This window comes from Trichosurus vulpecula, chromosome 2, assembly GCF_011100635.1.
Source record: "Trichosurus vulpecula isolate mTriVul1 chromosome 2, mTriVul1.pri, whole genome shotgun sequence".
Lineage (NCBI taxonomy): Eukaryota > Metazoa > Chordata > Mammalia > Diprotodontia > Phalangeridae > Trichosurus > Trichosurus vulpecula.
The window spans coordinates 213,648,115-213,663,138 of NC_050574.1; the positions used below are offsets into that span (position 1 = coordinate 213,648,115).

Sequence of the window (15,024 nt, forward strand, 5' to 3'; positions counted from 1 at the left end):
TAAAAGACAAACAGTGGATTTTATATTTGATCTTGGAAGCAATAAGGAGCCAGTGGCATTAAATGAATAAGCCAGTGACATGGTCAGACCTGTGCTTTAGAAAGCTCAATCTTACAGCTGAATAGCCTAGAGAGGAGAGGGACTTGAGGCAAGAACACTCAAAAGGCCACTTCAAAAATCCAGGCATGAGGTGATGAGGGTTTGCATTAGTGTCAGAGGGGAGAAGGGGGGGGGCAGGGCAGGGCTCCATATAAGAAGGTAAAATTGCCAAGACTTGCCAACAGATTGGTTAATAGGGAGAAAGAGTAAAAAGTTGAAGATGACACTTAGCTATTGAGCATGGGTAACTAGAAGAGTCTGTAATTCTATTATTTTTGGTCCCACATGAATTATTTCTAACTATTTCAACAGTCTTTTTTGCTTCATTTTCCCCCCACATGTGCCCTCTTTCTTTTTTAAATTTAGTATGCTAAATACTACCCCAAAATTCATCTATATTCACAATACCTTCAGACATTCAGAAATAAAGTGTATACATTAACAACAAACAGGGGATTCCTAATCTTTTTCTTGCAATTCATTTCTATGGATTATATAAAACTTTCTTTTGCCATGAAGACTTCAGCAATTTCTCTCTGATCCTCATCCCTGCTCCAAAAGCCCTGAGGAAAGAGTGGACATGCTCCTTGCTCACTGATGCTGCTCTCTTCAAGGCTACAACAGCCTTTTCTCTGAAGTTTATTCCACCCTCTTCCAATCCTTGTCACTAATATTTACTGACACTCTCCTCACCTACGTTTTGGACTTTGGCACTTAGCTTAGTATTTTTCTCATCACACTTTCTCATGCCATTATCCTGAGTTTTTCCAATAGTCACGTTGCTAGTCCTTCTAATACCCACTCTTTGAATTCAATACCTTATCCATACCCCTTTTAGCCATTAACTATAGTGGACACACCTTAGAACATCACTCAAAAGTATTTAACTTCCAAACTACAGATCTGTGAAAATTTGGCCCAGAGACTTAGATAAAGTCTGTAATTCTCTATATATCTGAACACAATGTTCTGTGCTTCTACCGCTCCCATTTCCCTAACTCTTTTCACATGAAATTTAGTCTCTAGATTCCTATTCTCTCAAACTATCAACCTCATTCTGGCCTCTCTACCCAGTCACAATCTTTCGTATGTCAGCAATGTTCTCCCTTCCACTCTCGAATTCCCTTGACCTCTTTACATTCCAACATTAACACCATATGAATCCTCAACTTTGATTAACTCCTACTGGCCTCTTCTTTAGTTACTAATCTGAATTCTGAATCACCAAGACTCAGACCTTTAGACACTTTGCTCTCTTTCACCTCTGCCTACTGTCAATTGCCAAATTCTGCTTCTGTCTCCCTAATCATCCTAGTACAAGAATCCTTGTTCAAATCCTCTGTTCTCTCATCAAGCTTCCAAATTATTCTTTCTGCCATCGGTATATAACTTTTACAACCCATTACATCATTGTCCAAGTAATCTTCCTAATATACTATCGTCATCATTTTTTTTTCAATAACCATTTTGTGGTTCCTTCTCACCTCTCAAATAAAATATATATACTTCTCATATTAAAGATGTCAACACAGCCCTAAAATGCCTTCCAAGCCTCATTTCAACTTAACCTTCTTCATATACTCTATGTTCCAGATAAATGGTACTATACTCCACCTCCCTTCTCATCCTACCCTTTCCTATCTCTGTGCAATACTCATCCTATCTTCTATATGCTGAATTCCCATTTTCATCTGCTGAAGTCCATCCCTTACTTTAAAAGTCCAACTTAAATGCTACTTCATTAGACTTTCCCAGGTTCATTTCCCTGTCGTGCTGAGTCATCTCTTTTTAGCCAAATTTCTCATGATACTTTGCCCAGACCTCTTCTTGGAATTACACTCCAATTACACTCCATATTACACTATTACACTCCTCCTTGTTATTATGATTATATGGGTATATGTCTTGCCTAATCCTTCCTCTCTCCCATCCTCTCTTCTTAAGACTATAAAGTAGCCATCTTTATATCCCCAACACCTAGAAAAAGGTCTTATCCATAGAAAATATTTAAGAAATATTCTTTAATTTGAAGGGTTCCACTTTCAAATGCCTAAAGATGAAACCATTTCAAATATCTAATCCACATGCTTAAGAACTCCATAAATTTTAAGCACTTACTCTTCCAACCCAGCCAGTAGAACTCGTTTCAATCTTCTGTCGATCCTGAGGAGGAAAATAGAAAATGATGATATTTTTAAGAGTGCTAAGAAAATCTACAATATGACTAATATGGAAATATGTTTTGAATGACTACACATGTATAGCCTATATCATATCAGGGAGGGAGGGGGGAAGAGGAAGAAGGAAGGGAGTTTGGAACTCAAAATTTTTAAAAATGAATATTAAAAGCTGTTTTTACATGTAATTGGGAAAAATAGAATACTATTCATCAAAAAAGACATAAGAAAAAAGGAACAATGAATGTTATTCTATGGTTAATATTCAGGTTCAAATTATTCCTCTGAGATGAGCAAGAAAAAAAATTGAAAACTACCTCCATTGATGCATTGTTTATGCCAAGAGCTTGTCAAATATTATCTTTGGAACAGGGGTGGGAAAGCCACTGAAGGAGCCAAATCCAAATGAGGTACCTATTGAGTTAAGAATGGTTTTTTACATTTTTAAATACAATGGAACTTTGTTTAAAATGTAAAAACCAATCTTAGGTCTTTGTTGTACAAAAACAGATGGGGGGGGCAATAATTTCTCTAGTCCTGATGTTGACCGAGGACTTTTTGTAGTGAGGAGTTACTTTGCTCATTACTGGAAGACTCTCCACTCTCCTTCTCCCACAAGTAGTGGTATAAAAGGCTACTAAGTCCATAAGTGGTAATGGAGGGGTTTCCAATAAATTTTTATCAATGGGAAATGGGGGAATGAGTATGAAAGCAACCTTTCACTATATTCACATCCCCACAGTTCAGTGAAATTTCAAGCACAGGAGAGTACAATCCTAGTTCCTCACAATCCCTTCTCATCATTTTCCATGGGCCATTTTGAGGGAGGAACATGGCAAAACAATCAATCCAGCCTTGGACATCTTTGAGGATCATGGGGCTAAACTAAATGATTGGGGACCACTGATGTAGAATTTATGCAGGATTGCAACTAAACTCCAGATAATTCTATACTGTGTAGCCTAATACTTACAGTTTTATTCAACTCCTAATGACCTTTCTTACTTAAAAATATTTAAAGTTGACCATTAATCTAAGACCCCTAGATCTTTTTCTGAGTAGCTAGCTCATCATTTCATGTATTTTTCTATTTAAAACACTATCCTCTATTTGGAGTTATTTACTGCCTTTGCTTTTGATCTTTATTTCTGAAGTCTGTAAGATTTTGTCCTTGTAAGATATTAATCCCCTCTCCCAATTATAGTCTTCATGAATTCTAGTAACAAAACTAATAACAAAAATTGAAAATTACTAAGTTCCAGAAAATAAAAGCAATTAATCCACTCACTGCCCTATCACATAATAAATTTTTTTAAAGTACACCTTCACAGTGGTTTGCTGATTTGTAGTTCCTAATATACTCTCTCCACTTGATTTGTCATTCAAGTTTCACTTTCAAGATGTATCTCCATTCTATCTTACCACAGGACAGTTCCATCTTCCATTATCTTTCTCAAAGTCACAAATATCCATGATTGAATAATTCTGAATCCTTCTGAGCCACTGAAGAGAAATTCTTTCGGCATTCACCCATGTCACATCACACAAGTAATGATCACTAGAGACAATGAAAGATAAAGTTTAGCTCATCATAAATTTTTAGTCCATCAGACACTTTACTTTGTACTGATGTGAGAGTAATGAACCATGCTGTGAAGGAAGATTTTATTTGCTTGTCAAAATCACTTAGTCCCATAACATGGACCTTTTCCCAAAGCTTAAAATGTACTTAATTTTGAATGATGAGGGAAAGCTCTGGAAACCAAACTATTATCTTAGGGGAAAAGGCAACAACTAAAATAACTAAAAAGATTTGGGTACTCTTAAACTACAACTTAGCCTTTCTCTGGTAAAAGGCTGTGGAGTAAAGAGTAACATTTTCCATTTCTTCCCTGATGTCCTGAAGGTGAATTGGTTGATTAGAAACACAGGCCGAGGTGTTTATAGACAATTCAAAATGTTTTTGCGTGCATATTCTCCACATCAGGGATACTTGCAGATGACATTTTCTCAACTCAGTTTCCAAAATGAAAAAAATAAAATCAAAAATCTGCAAATGCCAAGAAACAAGGACATAAAAATGTTCTTTACCAAGTCAAAATCTTAACTGTATAAAGGCACTAAACTTAAAGAAATTGGTACAAAAATGTAGAAATCTGTGGTCACTCTCTCCCAACACACACACACACACACACACACACACACACCACCTCCTTAAATTAGTCCACAGCAAAATGGATTTTTTTAAATAGCCTAAAGCAAAATGCATCAAATCAGTAAAGTTTATTTCTTAGGAATAGACTAGACCCAGGATTTCATTTTTATAAAGAAGACAGCGGTAGATGGCTGCCTAAAGCATTAAGAGGTCAACTAACATGTGTAGCCTGGATCTCTCAGAGACAACCCTTGACCATAGCCAGAAGTCAACTTTCCTGGCTTTGAAGCTGGCTCTCTATTTAAACTATGGCGATGATGTCAAACTCAAGTAGAAAGAAGGGCCACTCAACCATGTATAAGGGTGCCTGCATATTGATGTAGTTTTATAATCTAATATTATGTTTTATTGTATTTTTATTTATTTTGTTGAATATTTGTCAATTACATTTTAATTTGGTTCAGGCCACAATCAAGAGTGTTATGGGCCACATTTCTGATGCCTCTGCACTAGGGCACACTGCCTCATTTATATAATTTATTACTTGTATGACCCAAATTGGGCATAATTGTCAGACTAATATTCTCAAAATACAGTAGCATATCATCTTTCTGCTCAAAATCTTTAATAGCAACCTACTGAGGAAAATATAAGATCCAAACTCCTCTGACTTTAGTTTATGCCTTCTATAATCTGGTCTAACCCTACCTTCTCCACTCATATCTCCCATTATTTCACAGCAAAAATCTGTTTCCAACCAAGAAAATCTCCTATTGAGAACTCTTAACAAACTAATCTCACTCTTGCCTCTGTACACCTAATGAAGTTCTCTACTTCTCACTCAGAAAAATACTGAAGCTTAGTGGATGGAGATCCTCAGAGTCAAGAAGATCTGAATTAAAAAAAAAATATCCTCAAACAGAATATTCTTAGCCCACCTATCCATCTAACCAAATCTTATTCTCCCCATCCTTTCCCAGTCCAGTCCTGCTATCACCTAGCAAAGCCTTATTTATCCATTAGGGTCCCAGCTAAATATCACCACCTACACAATATTTTTCCTGATCACCTCAGTTGGAATTTATTCTTCTCTCCTTTACATTCTTAAAAATACAATATCCACAAATTTTATCAAATAATTACTGCAGTATGTATAAGGCACTCTACTAGGTAATGAGCAGGATGCAAAGAAAAGTAAGACATGATCACTAGTCTCAGGGAATTCTTCACCTAACCAGGAAAATAAGAAAGGTGAAAAAACAATACAAACTAGCTTATAGTGGATACGTGGGTGTACTGGTAATTAAGGTGGAACTTTTTTACTCTTTTAGAAACGCTAAAGTAATCAAATGTCTTTGATTAAGTCTTACTAGGTGCAAAGCTCCAGGCACACACCCTTTTGCTAACTAGATATAAAGCCCCAGACTCACACCCTTTTGCTCATTAGGTATGAATCCTTTGAGCCCTGAACAGAGTATAAAAACTCAGAGGTTAGCATTTTGTCTGAGGCTCTCACTCACTGGAGGAGTGTTGAAGTGGAGACTCTGGTCAGTCTTTGATAAGAGTCCCCCACCCCCACCCCCCACCCCCCCGCCTACCCCACCTTGAAGAAACCCACACATTTTGTTTGGGGGTTCTCAGTCACTGGAAGAGTAGTGTGGGACTCTGGGCAAGCCATTGTATATGCCTCCCTGCTTTGCTAACCCAGACCCATTGGTTCTCTGGTAACTATGAATTTGTGATTTTGTCTGTTCATATTGTGTATGTTTGTAATTTGTATTTGCTCTGAAGTTCAGGTTGCTGGTTTTTCCTCCTGAACTGAGTTATATATGTACATGTGATTAAAGTGAGATTGTTAAACCCTTAAGGTTGCTTTCCTTAGTAAAGCAGATCAAAAGAACCTGTGTTAGTGGCCTTCTGTGTGCTGGTTGTTGTTGGTTTTACCCAGCCACAACTGCTGCTAGCTAAATTGTTGCTACAATGGGAGAGATACAAAAATATGTAATGAGAGCTTTAAGGTAGGAAGTAATTCTTCAAGCTAACAGCTGTGGAGAAAACTGCCTGCAACAGTGAAATGAGCATTGGTTCTGGAGTCAGATTTCCCAAGCTCAAATCTCACCTCTTATTGCCTCCTCCCTGTGTTACCTTAAAGTAAGTCATTTAACTGAGTCGATGGTGTCCTTAGTCCCTGCTAATACCAGGCCTCCAAGCTACCTAAGCTAGACAGGATTTCTGCAGATAGACAGAACTGACATTTATCTAATGCTTTATGACTTCACATTCATTATTTTATTTGAGGTGGGCTTATCTTGTACTGCCAATAAAACACTTAAACATATTGCCTTGTATTGTAGACACTTGTGCCCAGATCAGATTTCTTATCTGCTAAATATAATTAGCTTTTCTTAGTCTTCATTCTCTTTGACCCTTGTATAGCTATAGACACTGTCAACCACACTCCTCCCAAGCATGGCTGTCCCCCCACAACCCTCTGTCCCAGACCCTCTCTTCTTGTTTCTCAATATTATTTTCCTTTAGTGACATCACCAGCTCCAATGGGTTTCAATGATCACCACTACAAAGACGACTCCCAAATCTATACCTCCAATGATATTTTCTCTCCTGAACTCCAGTCTCACATTCCACAGTATGTGCCTTAGGTATATCCCAAACCCAGCTGGTCCAAAATAGAACTCATTACCTGTCACCCTAAATTTTATCCTCTTCTAAATTTCCCTATTTTTATTAAGGATACCAGCATACTTCTGGCCAACCATGTTTACAAACCTGAAATCATCCTTGACTCTCTCACCTTATATATTCAATCAATTGAAAAGTTTTCTCAATTCAAGCTCTACAACATCTTTCCAGTCCATTTCCTCTTTGACAATCACCGCCATCTTTGTTTAGGTCCACAAGCCAAAAGTTGTGTAGGCCTACGGTGTGCATATGCTATGTGTGCCTCAACCAGCCCCCAATGAGGCTTAAGGGGATTTAGGGGACTGCATGAGCTGTGCTTGTCTTGACTGACCCCATCGAGACATAGGGGTAGTCACTCCCCCTTCTTGTCGGCCTCTTCAAGAAGGGTGATTAGGAAATGCTGTAGGAGCTGGTGCTCTCATTATCAGCAACCCCTCTGAGAGGACTAGATTAGAATAAACTAAGATTATTAACCCATCTGAAGCTGTCTTCTTCTCCTTCTTGTCTGAGCAGATCAAGAGGGAACCTGTTACAAGCTGGAGTCCGAAAACTCCAGCATGCTCATGTGTTATCTGTGAAACAACTGTAATCTCCTTGAAGGCATGGATTCTTTGATTACTGTCTTTCTTTCCCCAATATATAGCCAAACAGCTTTTACATAACAGAGGCTTAGAAGCTATCTTTTGAATCAAATCTCTACTGACTAGTTTATAATCATCTTGAGAGAATTACATTGTCCTGCACAATGCCTTTTACACGTGTGCCTCATAAATATTTTTTTAAATGAAAAAAGCAACAACCTAAAATCAACTGTCATAAAACTTAAGCTTGAGGCAAATAATCTTCTGCAGCATGGCTGCACTCTATGTGGACAAAGTTAACCCATATCCATCTATCCATCTATCCATCCATCCATCTGTTTCCTAAAGCACAAGGAGAGATGGGGGAGAAATGGTGGTGAAGAGGCTCTTTGTGTCATCTTCTGCACTAAAGTCCTGTTTCAATACTTCAGTCTGGGTTCTCAATAGTTCCACCAGTGGAGTTCAAGCTCAGGCAAGTCTTGGAAAATACAGTCTTGACAACAGATTCTGCATCTTTTGTCCAAGAATCAGTCTTATCTCTATCTGCAGAGGCTCATCACTACAAAGCTGACCACAAGGTAATGAGTTTTTGTGGATCAAGGAGTTGCCAGAAATCTCTGGAATTAAGTATTAAAGAAGCGTGCCATAAGGTAGCTTTTTAACCAAAGGCTCATATCTTTTGATCAAAAACTGATAGTAAAAAATTAAGATCTCCCCCTTCTAAAACACAAATATATGAGTTCAAAGTCAAATAGTTCAATCAAGTGCTCCAGGAGGCTTTCCAGTCTATTTTTATTCTGAATAAAGTCCAATGAACTTCAGGCCTTCTACTTTCTTTGTAGTTCTCCAGAGTAAAAAATAAGCTCTACACACATGGACTTAATGATATAACAATAAATGTTAGGTCTGCATACTTCAAGTTCAATATAAGGGGAAGCAGAACAGGTGCATGTAATTTATCCATTAGCCAGCATAATAAGAGCCTAAGCTGTCGTAAGGTACCGCTGGTCATAATAAAGACACAAAAACGTCCAATTGTATGTATTACTGAAATACTTCAATTCAATTCTGGGAGCAAATATACCCAACAAATAGTGCTATAAGCAGTCCCTTACTGAAACATATTTTCACACTAAAAAAAAAAAAAAGATTAGAAAAAGAGAAGAGTGAAACTCAGATAGAAAAAGGGTGGAAATAAATGAAAGCATCAATATTTGCCCCATCTGTGGTGAACGTTGACTCTCATATACACATGAGCCTAGGATAGCTTTAAAATATTAAAGACTGGCTGAAACAGATCCCTTGGACTCTGGACTCTGATCAAGCAAATGACTATATAGTACACCTTTCCATAAGGTCAACAAATTCAATTCTACTCAATAAACATTTACTAAGCACTTTTGATTTGCAAGATACCATGAAAGATGAGAGATATAAAGATACTAAATGCCACAGTCAATGACTTTAACATGTTTATATTCTACTAGGGAGACAAGTATACAGTATATGTAGATAAGTATATAATACAAGCTAGAGAGTGAGACAAAGTGCTCTAGGAAAATTTAAGGAGAGACAACTCTAGGAAGAAGGAGGAGCACTGAGGAAAGAGGAGGATCACATCAAATCAGAGAATGCTTCACAGAGAATGTGGTTCCTGAGCTGAGTCTTAAAGGAAGAGAAGGAAATGTGAAAGGCAGACTGATGGGAAAACGCATTCCAGGCAGCGGTCTTGGGAGCCACTATTCTCTTTTTCTCCCTAACAACCAACTTTGCTTTGCTGCTGTTGCAACATAGGCTATACTTCACTTTATACAACAGATTTGCCCTTCAAATGTCTAGCATTTTTCCTATGCAAGTCACATTTAATGCACAAAAGCTGCTTGTGTTTCTATGTATGCTATGATTGAAACCTTTGATAAGCCAAAAAGTTATTCCTACCATATATCTTTCACATCAATTATTTTTATAAATTTTCCAAATTATCTTTTATTTAAATCTGTTTTTTGCATCCTAGGTTTTCCTAAAATGAGTTATAACTCTATTAACTTATAAAGAAATAAGACGCAAACAAGAAGCAACAAATTATCAGTTGACTGATTCGGTAAGTAATCCGTGGAAATTGAGGGACACTGTCCATCTCTGAATAACCATGCCTTTCGGGGAGGAGCCAAGATGGCGGCTGGAAAGCAGGGACTTGCTTAAGCTCTCCCCCAAACCCCTCCAAACACCTGTAAAAAAAATGGCTCTGAATAAACTCTAGAGCTGCAGAACCTACTAAATAGCAGAGGGAAACAGATCTCAGGAGAGCCTGGAAGGGTCTGTCACACGGTGCTGGTAGCAGAGCGCAGGCCAGCGTGGGCCAAGCCAGGACAGACCAGACCACGAGTCAGCCAGCCAGAACAGGCCTTAGAGGCACGAATCATTGAGCTGTGGCAGTTACCAGACTTCTCAACCCACAAACGTCAAACAGCAGGTTAGTGGGAAACTGAGGGATCAAGGTGAGAGTGGTCTGACTGACCTCCACTGGGGGTGGAGGAGGTGGTGCAGTGGTGGCAGTGGCAGCAGCAGGAAGCTCCTGAGGCTGCTTCCAGAACTCCAGCGTCAGCTGCTTCCCGAGTCCGTGGCTCACACTGTGGGAGGAATCTAGCAGCAGATCAGAGCATGCGTGCACTTTTGTGCGCAGGTTCTCTTGCTGCGCCCTGCTTGGATCTGGAATGCACTCCTGGCTGACGATTCTTGGGGGAGGAGGAGTGCTGCTGTGACAGAGCCTGTGGTGATAGTGGAGTAGAAGTAATTCTGAAAACAGCAGCACTTGGACCCTAAAGCTTGGAACAAAGCACTCTCTACTCTACAAGCAGTCATATACCCTGACAAAAAGCTCAAGGGTCAAGTAGTTGTCTAGGAACATGAACAGGCCGTGAAAACGAACTCAGACTCAAACTCAAACTCTAGATTCCCTTTTTGGTGACAAAGAAGATTAAAACATACAGACATGAAGAAGTCAACAAAGTCAAAGAGCCTACATCAAAAGCCTCCAAGAAAAATACAAATTGGTCTCAGGCCAAGGAAGAGCTCAAAAAGGATTTGGAAAAGCAAGTTAGAGAAGTAGAAGAAAAATTGGGAAGAGAAATGAGAGAGATGTAAGAAAAACATGAAAAACAAGTCAATGACTTGCTAAAGGAGACCCAAAAAATGACACCTTAAAAAACAGACTAACCCAAATGGCAAAAGAGCTCCAAAAAGCCAATAAGGGGAAGAATGCCTTGAAAGGCAGAATTAGCCAAATGGAAAAGGAGGTCCAAAAGAACACCGAAGAAAATACCACCTTAAAAATTAATAAATAGTGATGAGATAAGAGTTTTAGCCTTACCAAAAGGGATCCAGGTTTGAATAATGCTCCAAACACTTACTGACTATATAAATAGGAGCAAGTCACTTTACCTCTTGAAGTATCAATTTCTTTCTCTTAAAAAGGGAGTAGGAATATTTGTATCATTTACCTCAAAAGAAAGAAGCAGACTCTGAACACCTTAGAGTAATACGCAAATGTGAGTTAGGAGTATTGGCTGGAAGGGTAAAGAGGTGCTAACTACATGTAGTCTTTGATCCTTACATAATGGACAAGAAGCATCACTGAATATCCCTGGGGCCTCTGCACCTTCTCTTCCACATTTTGCCTAGCAGTTCTAACACCTGACTCAACTTCACAGCTGAGCCTAAGATGAGTAAGACGTGCCACTCGACATCATTTCAATTTGTCATCTTCATTCTATGTATCACAGGTAGCTAGTCACTGTTCTATACAAAGGCATGCTTACTGCCCAAGCTCTCCCATTCAAAACACTGGAAACTTCTTTCCAAGTTTGTATTAAATCATTAGAGCCTAATCTTTGGCCTGACCATTCAGAAAGTTCTTCTGATTATACTATTATCTAGCCTACATCTCCCCATATACTGGATTTTAGAACATTCCACTTACACATATTAATCCAGTGCACTCTTTTGAGGGGAGCTAGGTGGTGAAGGATACAGCACAGGGCCAGGAGTCAGGAAGATCTGAGTTCAAACTTGGCCTCAGACACTTACTAGCTGTGTGACCCTAGACATGTTACTTAACCCTTATTTGCCTCAGTTCCTCATCTGTAAAAATGGGATGCAATGGAGAAGGAAATGTCAAACCACTCCAGTATCTTTGACAAGAAAATCCCATGGACAAAGTCCATGTGGTCATGTAGAGTCAAACACAACTTACCACCACCACCACCACCACCACCACCACTACCACCACCACCAGCACCTACTACTACTACTACTACTACTACTAATCCCCCTCCTCCTCTTCTGAGATTCCCCCTGGGCATTATCAGTTAATAATAATTCAGTACTCAGGTACTGAAAGAGCTAGTGAATACAATTGGTGAATAAGTATCAGTGATCTTTAAAAGGCTGTGGAGAATGAGAGAGGAATCAAAGGATTAGGGGACAAATTTCTGCCTTTTCAAGAAAAGGAAAAGAAGGAAGTCTAAAACTATAGGTCAGTAAGTTTGACTTTGATTCAGGTAAAGCCCTAGAACATATCATTATGGAGACAGCTGATAAACACCTAGAAAAAGAAGCAGTGATCACGGAGGGCCAATATGACGGAAATTCTTGTGGGGATAAAAAAAGTGTGAGAGATGTGGAGTAGATAACATTTTAAGTGGATGGATCTGGAATTGGTTAAATGGGTAAGCCAAAGCATAGGATATGGTGGGTCAAGAGAAGACTACTTGTCCCTAGGCTGTTTGATGTTTTTATCAATGACTCAGATAAAATTGCTTATCAAAGCTGATGATGACTTAAAACTGGGAGAAATTACCAAATTATAAATTATATATTTATTAAGAGCTTACAGGTGCCAGGAATACACTAAGAGCTGGAGATACAATGAAAAAAAGTAAAACAGCCCCTGCCCTCAAGGAGCTTCCATCATAACAGAGGAAACTAAATGCACGTGCTCGCGCACGCGCGCGCACACACACACACACACACACACACACACACATACACACACACACAAAGAATACATGATAGTAATAGGAGCTCAAAAAAGACTTCATATAAAAGTTGGCACTTGACCTCAGTCTTGAAGGAATCCAGCCAAGAGGCTGAGGCGAGGAGAGAGTGAATTCCAGGCATATAGGACAGCCAATACAAAAGCACAGAGGTGGGAAATGGTGCTACATGCATGCAGAACAGTAATTATAGCTAGATCATAGAATATTAGGCAGAGAGTAATATGTAAGAAAATTGGAGAAGCACAAAATGGACAGACTATGAAAAGTTTTAAATGCAAAATAGAAGAGTTCGTATTTCATCCCAGAAACAATAGTCACTGGAGGAGGGGCATGGGGTAGAAGGCCCGATGCAGAGCTGACAAGAGATGTGGCCTTTAGGAAGATTATTTTGGCAGTTGTGCTGCCAAAATGAATTGCAGAAAGGAGAGATGGTAGGGAAAGAACTAGAACTAGAAATCATGTAAGAGGAAAATTTAGTCCTGATATAAGGAAAAAATGTAATAAGAAGAGCTACAGAAAAATGGGATAGATGGCCTGAAGAAGTAGGTTCCCCTACACTAGAGATCTTTATGCAAAGGCTGAATTGACCACTTGCTGGGTAAGTTTTAAAGAATATTCTTCTCTTTACTAGTTCTGTGACCCTTGACAAGTCACTTAACCCTGACTGCCTCACAAAAAAAATATTCTTCTCCAGGTATTCTGTGGACCAAAAAGGATCAAGCTCCTTTTTTAACTCCAAACTTTTTGTGATTATTGCAGGATTTTAACTTATTCACTGTTTTCAGTTTAGGAGCTATAGGAATTCAGTACAAAGGAATAAAAGAACATATCTACTCAATTTTATTAAAAAATGTAGAATAAGTAGTGATTCTTGCATACTACAGGTCATTCACTGTTTTATTTCAAATAGCAGTTTAAGCCTTTCTGCATGGGAAGGCAAATTAAGGGAAAAAATACTAACGCTATGTAATACTTCACCTGTGTTAAGCTATATTACTCAAGAAACCAGAAAGAGGCAAGGCACTGTGGCACACACTTGTAATCCCTGCTACTGGGAAGGATAAAGCTGGTGAATTAATTGAGCTCAGGAGTTCTGAGCCACAATAAAGCTATGCCAATTTGGTGTCTGCACTAAATTTGGTACCTAAGGAGGGGTGAACCAGCCAAACTCAGAAACAGAGAAGGCCAAAGCTCCTGTGTCAATCATATTAGGATTAAATCTATTAGAGGCCTCCACACTTCCAGCCTGGGTAAAGTAAGGAGACTCAATGGGAAGGAAGGAAGGAAATAAAGAAAATAAACTGGAGGTAACTGAACATAGTACTGGATTGGTTGGATTGGAGAGAAAGTTAATGTAATGCTCTTTTTCTGAAATATTTCAGGGGAATTTGCTGGGTAACATACCAAAGAGTGCTTAGCTGATGTGTTTTACTGACTGGCAAGTATTCCTTGAATTAACTTAGCACTACTCCTTCTTTTAATGCTGCCCAGAAAATAAAGCATGTCACAGTACCAAAATATAGCTGGGTGGTTTTGAAAATATGGCATCCTCACTTGATGTTAGCACAATCAAGTGATGTGCTTGGAATAATTTTTTGTAAAAATGTATTTGTTTCCATGGCATTTTCAATTAAAAAAAAGTTCTTTTGGAAATATGTCTGACAAGGAAATGAAAGATTAGCATCTTACAAATGCAAGGCGCTTAATAAATGTTTCTTGAATTAATCTAACACCAGAGAATCGTTACCACTAGCTCGATATAAGGAATGTAAAAGAATAGACAAGTTGATGTTTCATTAATAGAAGGGAAAAAACAAAACAGAACACAAGTCCAATTTTGCTTCAGTTTAGTGTACTAGCAAACACATTGGTACACTTAAAAAAAATCCTCCCTAAAAATGCAGGATGATAAATCAGAATTCATCCAGAAGGCTTTTATAATAGGCACACAAGAAATATCAAATGGTATGTGGCTATGTCTCAGTCACAGACAAAAATTAGAAAGAGGATCAACCAAAACAATTCTTTAAACTGGTGAGAAAATGTCTGTGTCTTTGGCCAAACTAAGTATGTTGGGACAAATGTTTGGTTTTAATTATTTCACTGGGTTTCCCCAACTAAGTGGCAAATCCTGACATGCCTCATCAACTTGTGGAATCAATAACCAAAGTACAATTTGTAGGGTAGCTGTGACACATTCGATTTATGAAAAAAGACACATAAATAGGGGAAGATATGAAATGAAAAGCCTATAG

General features: G+C 38.5%; 1 protein-coding gene across 1 annotated transcript in view; it reads right to left on the reverse strand.

Moving 5' to 3' along the window:
- The window catches only part of DPP4 (dipeptidyl peptidase 4), a 109,871-nt gene that overhangs the window by 44,091 nt on the left and 50,756 nt on the right, over positions 1-15,024 (reverse strand). Inside the window, exons 12-13 of the mRNA XM_036746045.1 lie at positions 3,699-3,834; positions 2,218-2,262 (exon numbers count right to left, since the gene is read on the reverse strand). Of these exons, the coding sequence (XP_036601940.1) occupies positions 2,218-2,262; positions 3,699-3,834 (181 nt within the window). The remainder of the gene's footprint in view (positions 1-2,217; positions 2,263-3,698; positions 3,835-15,024) is intronic.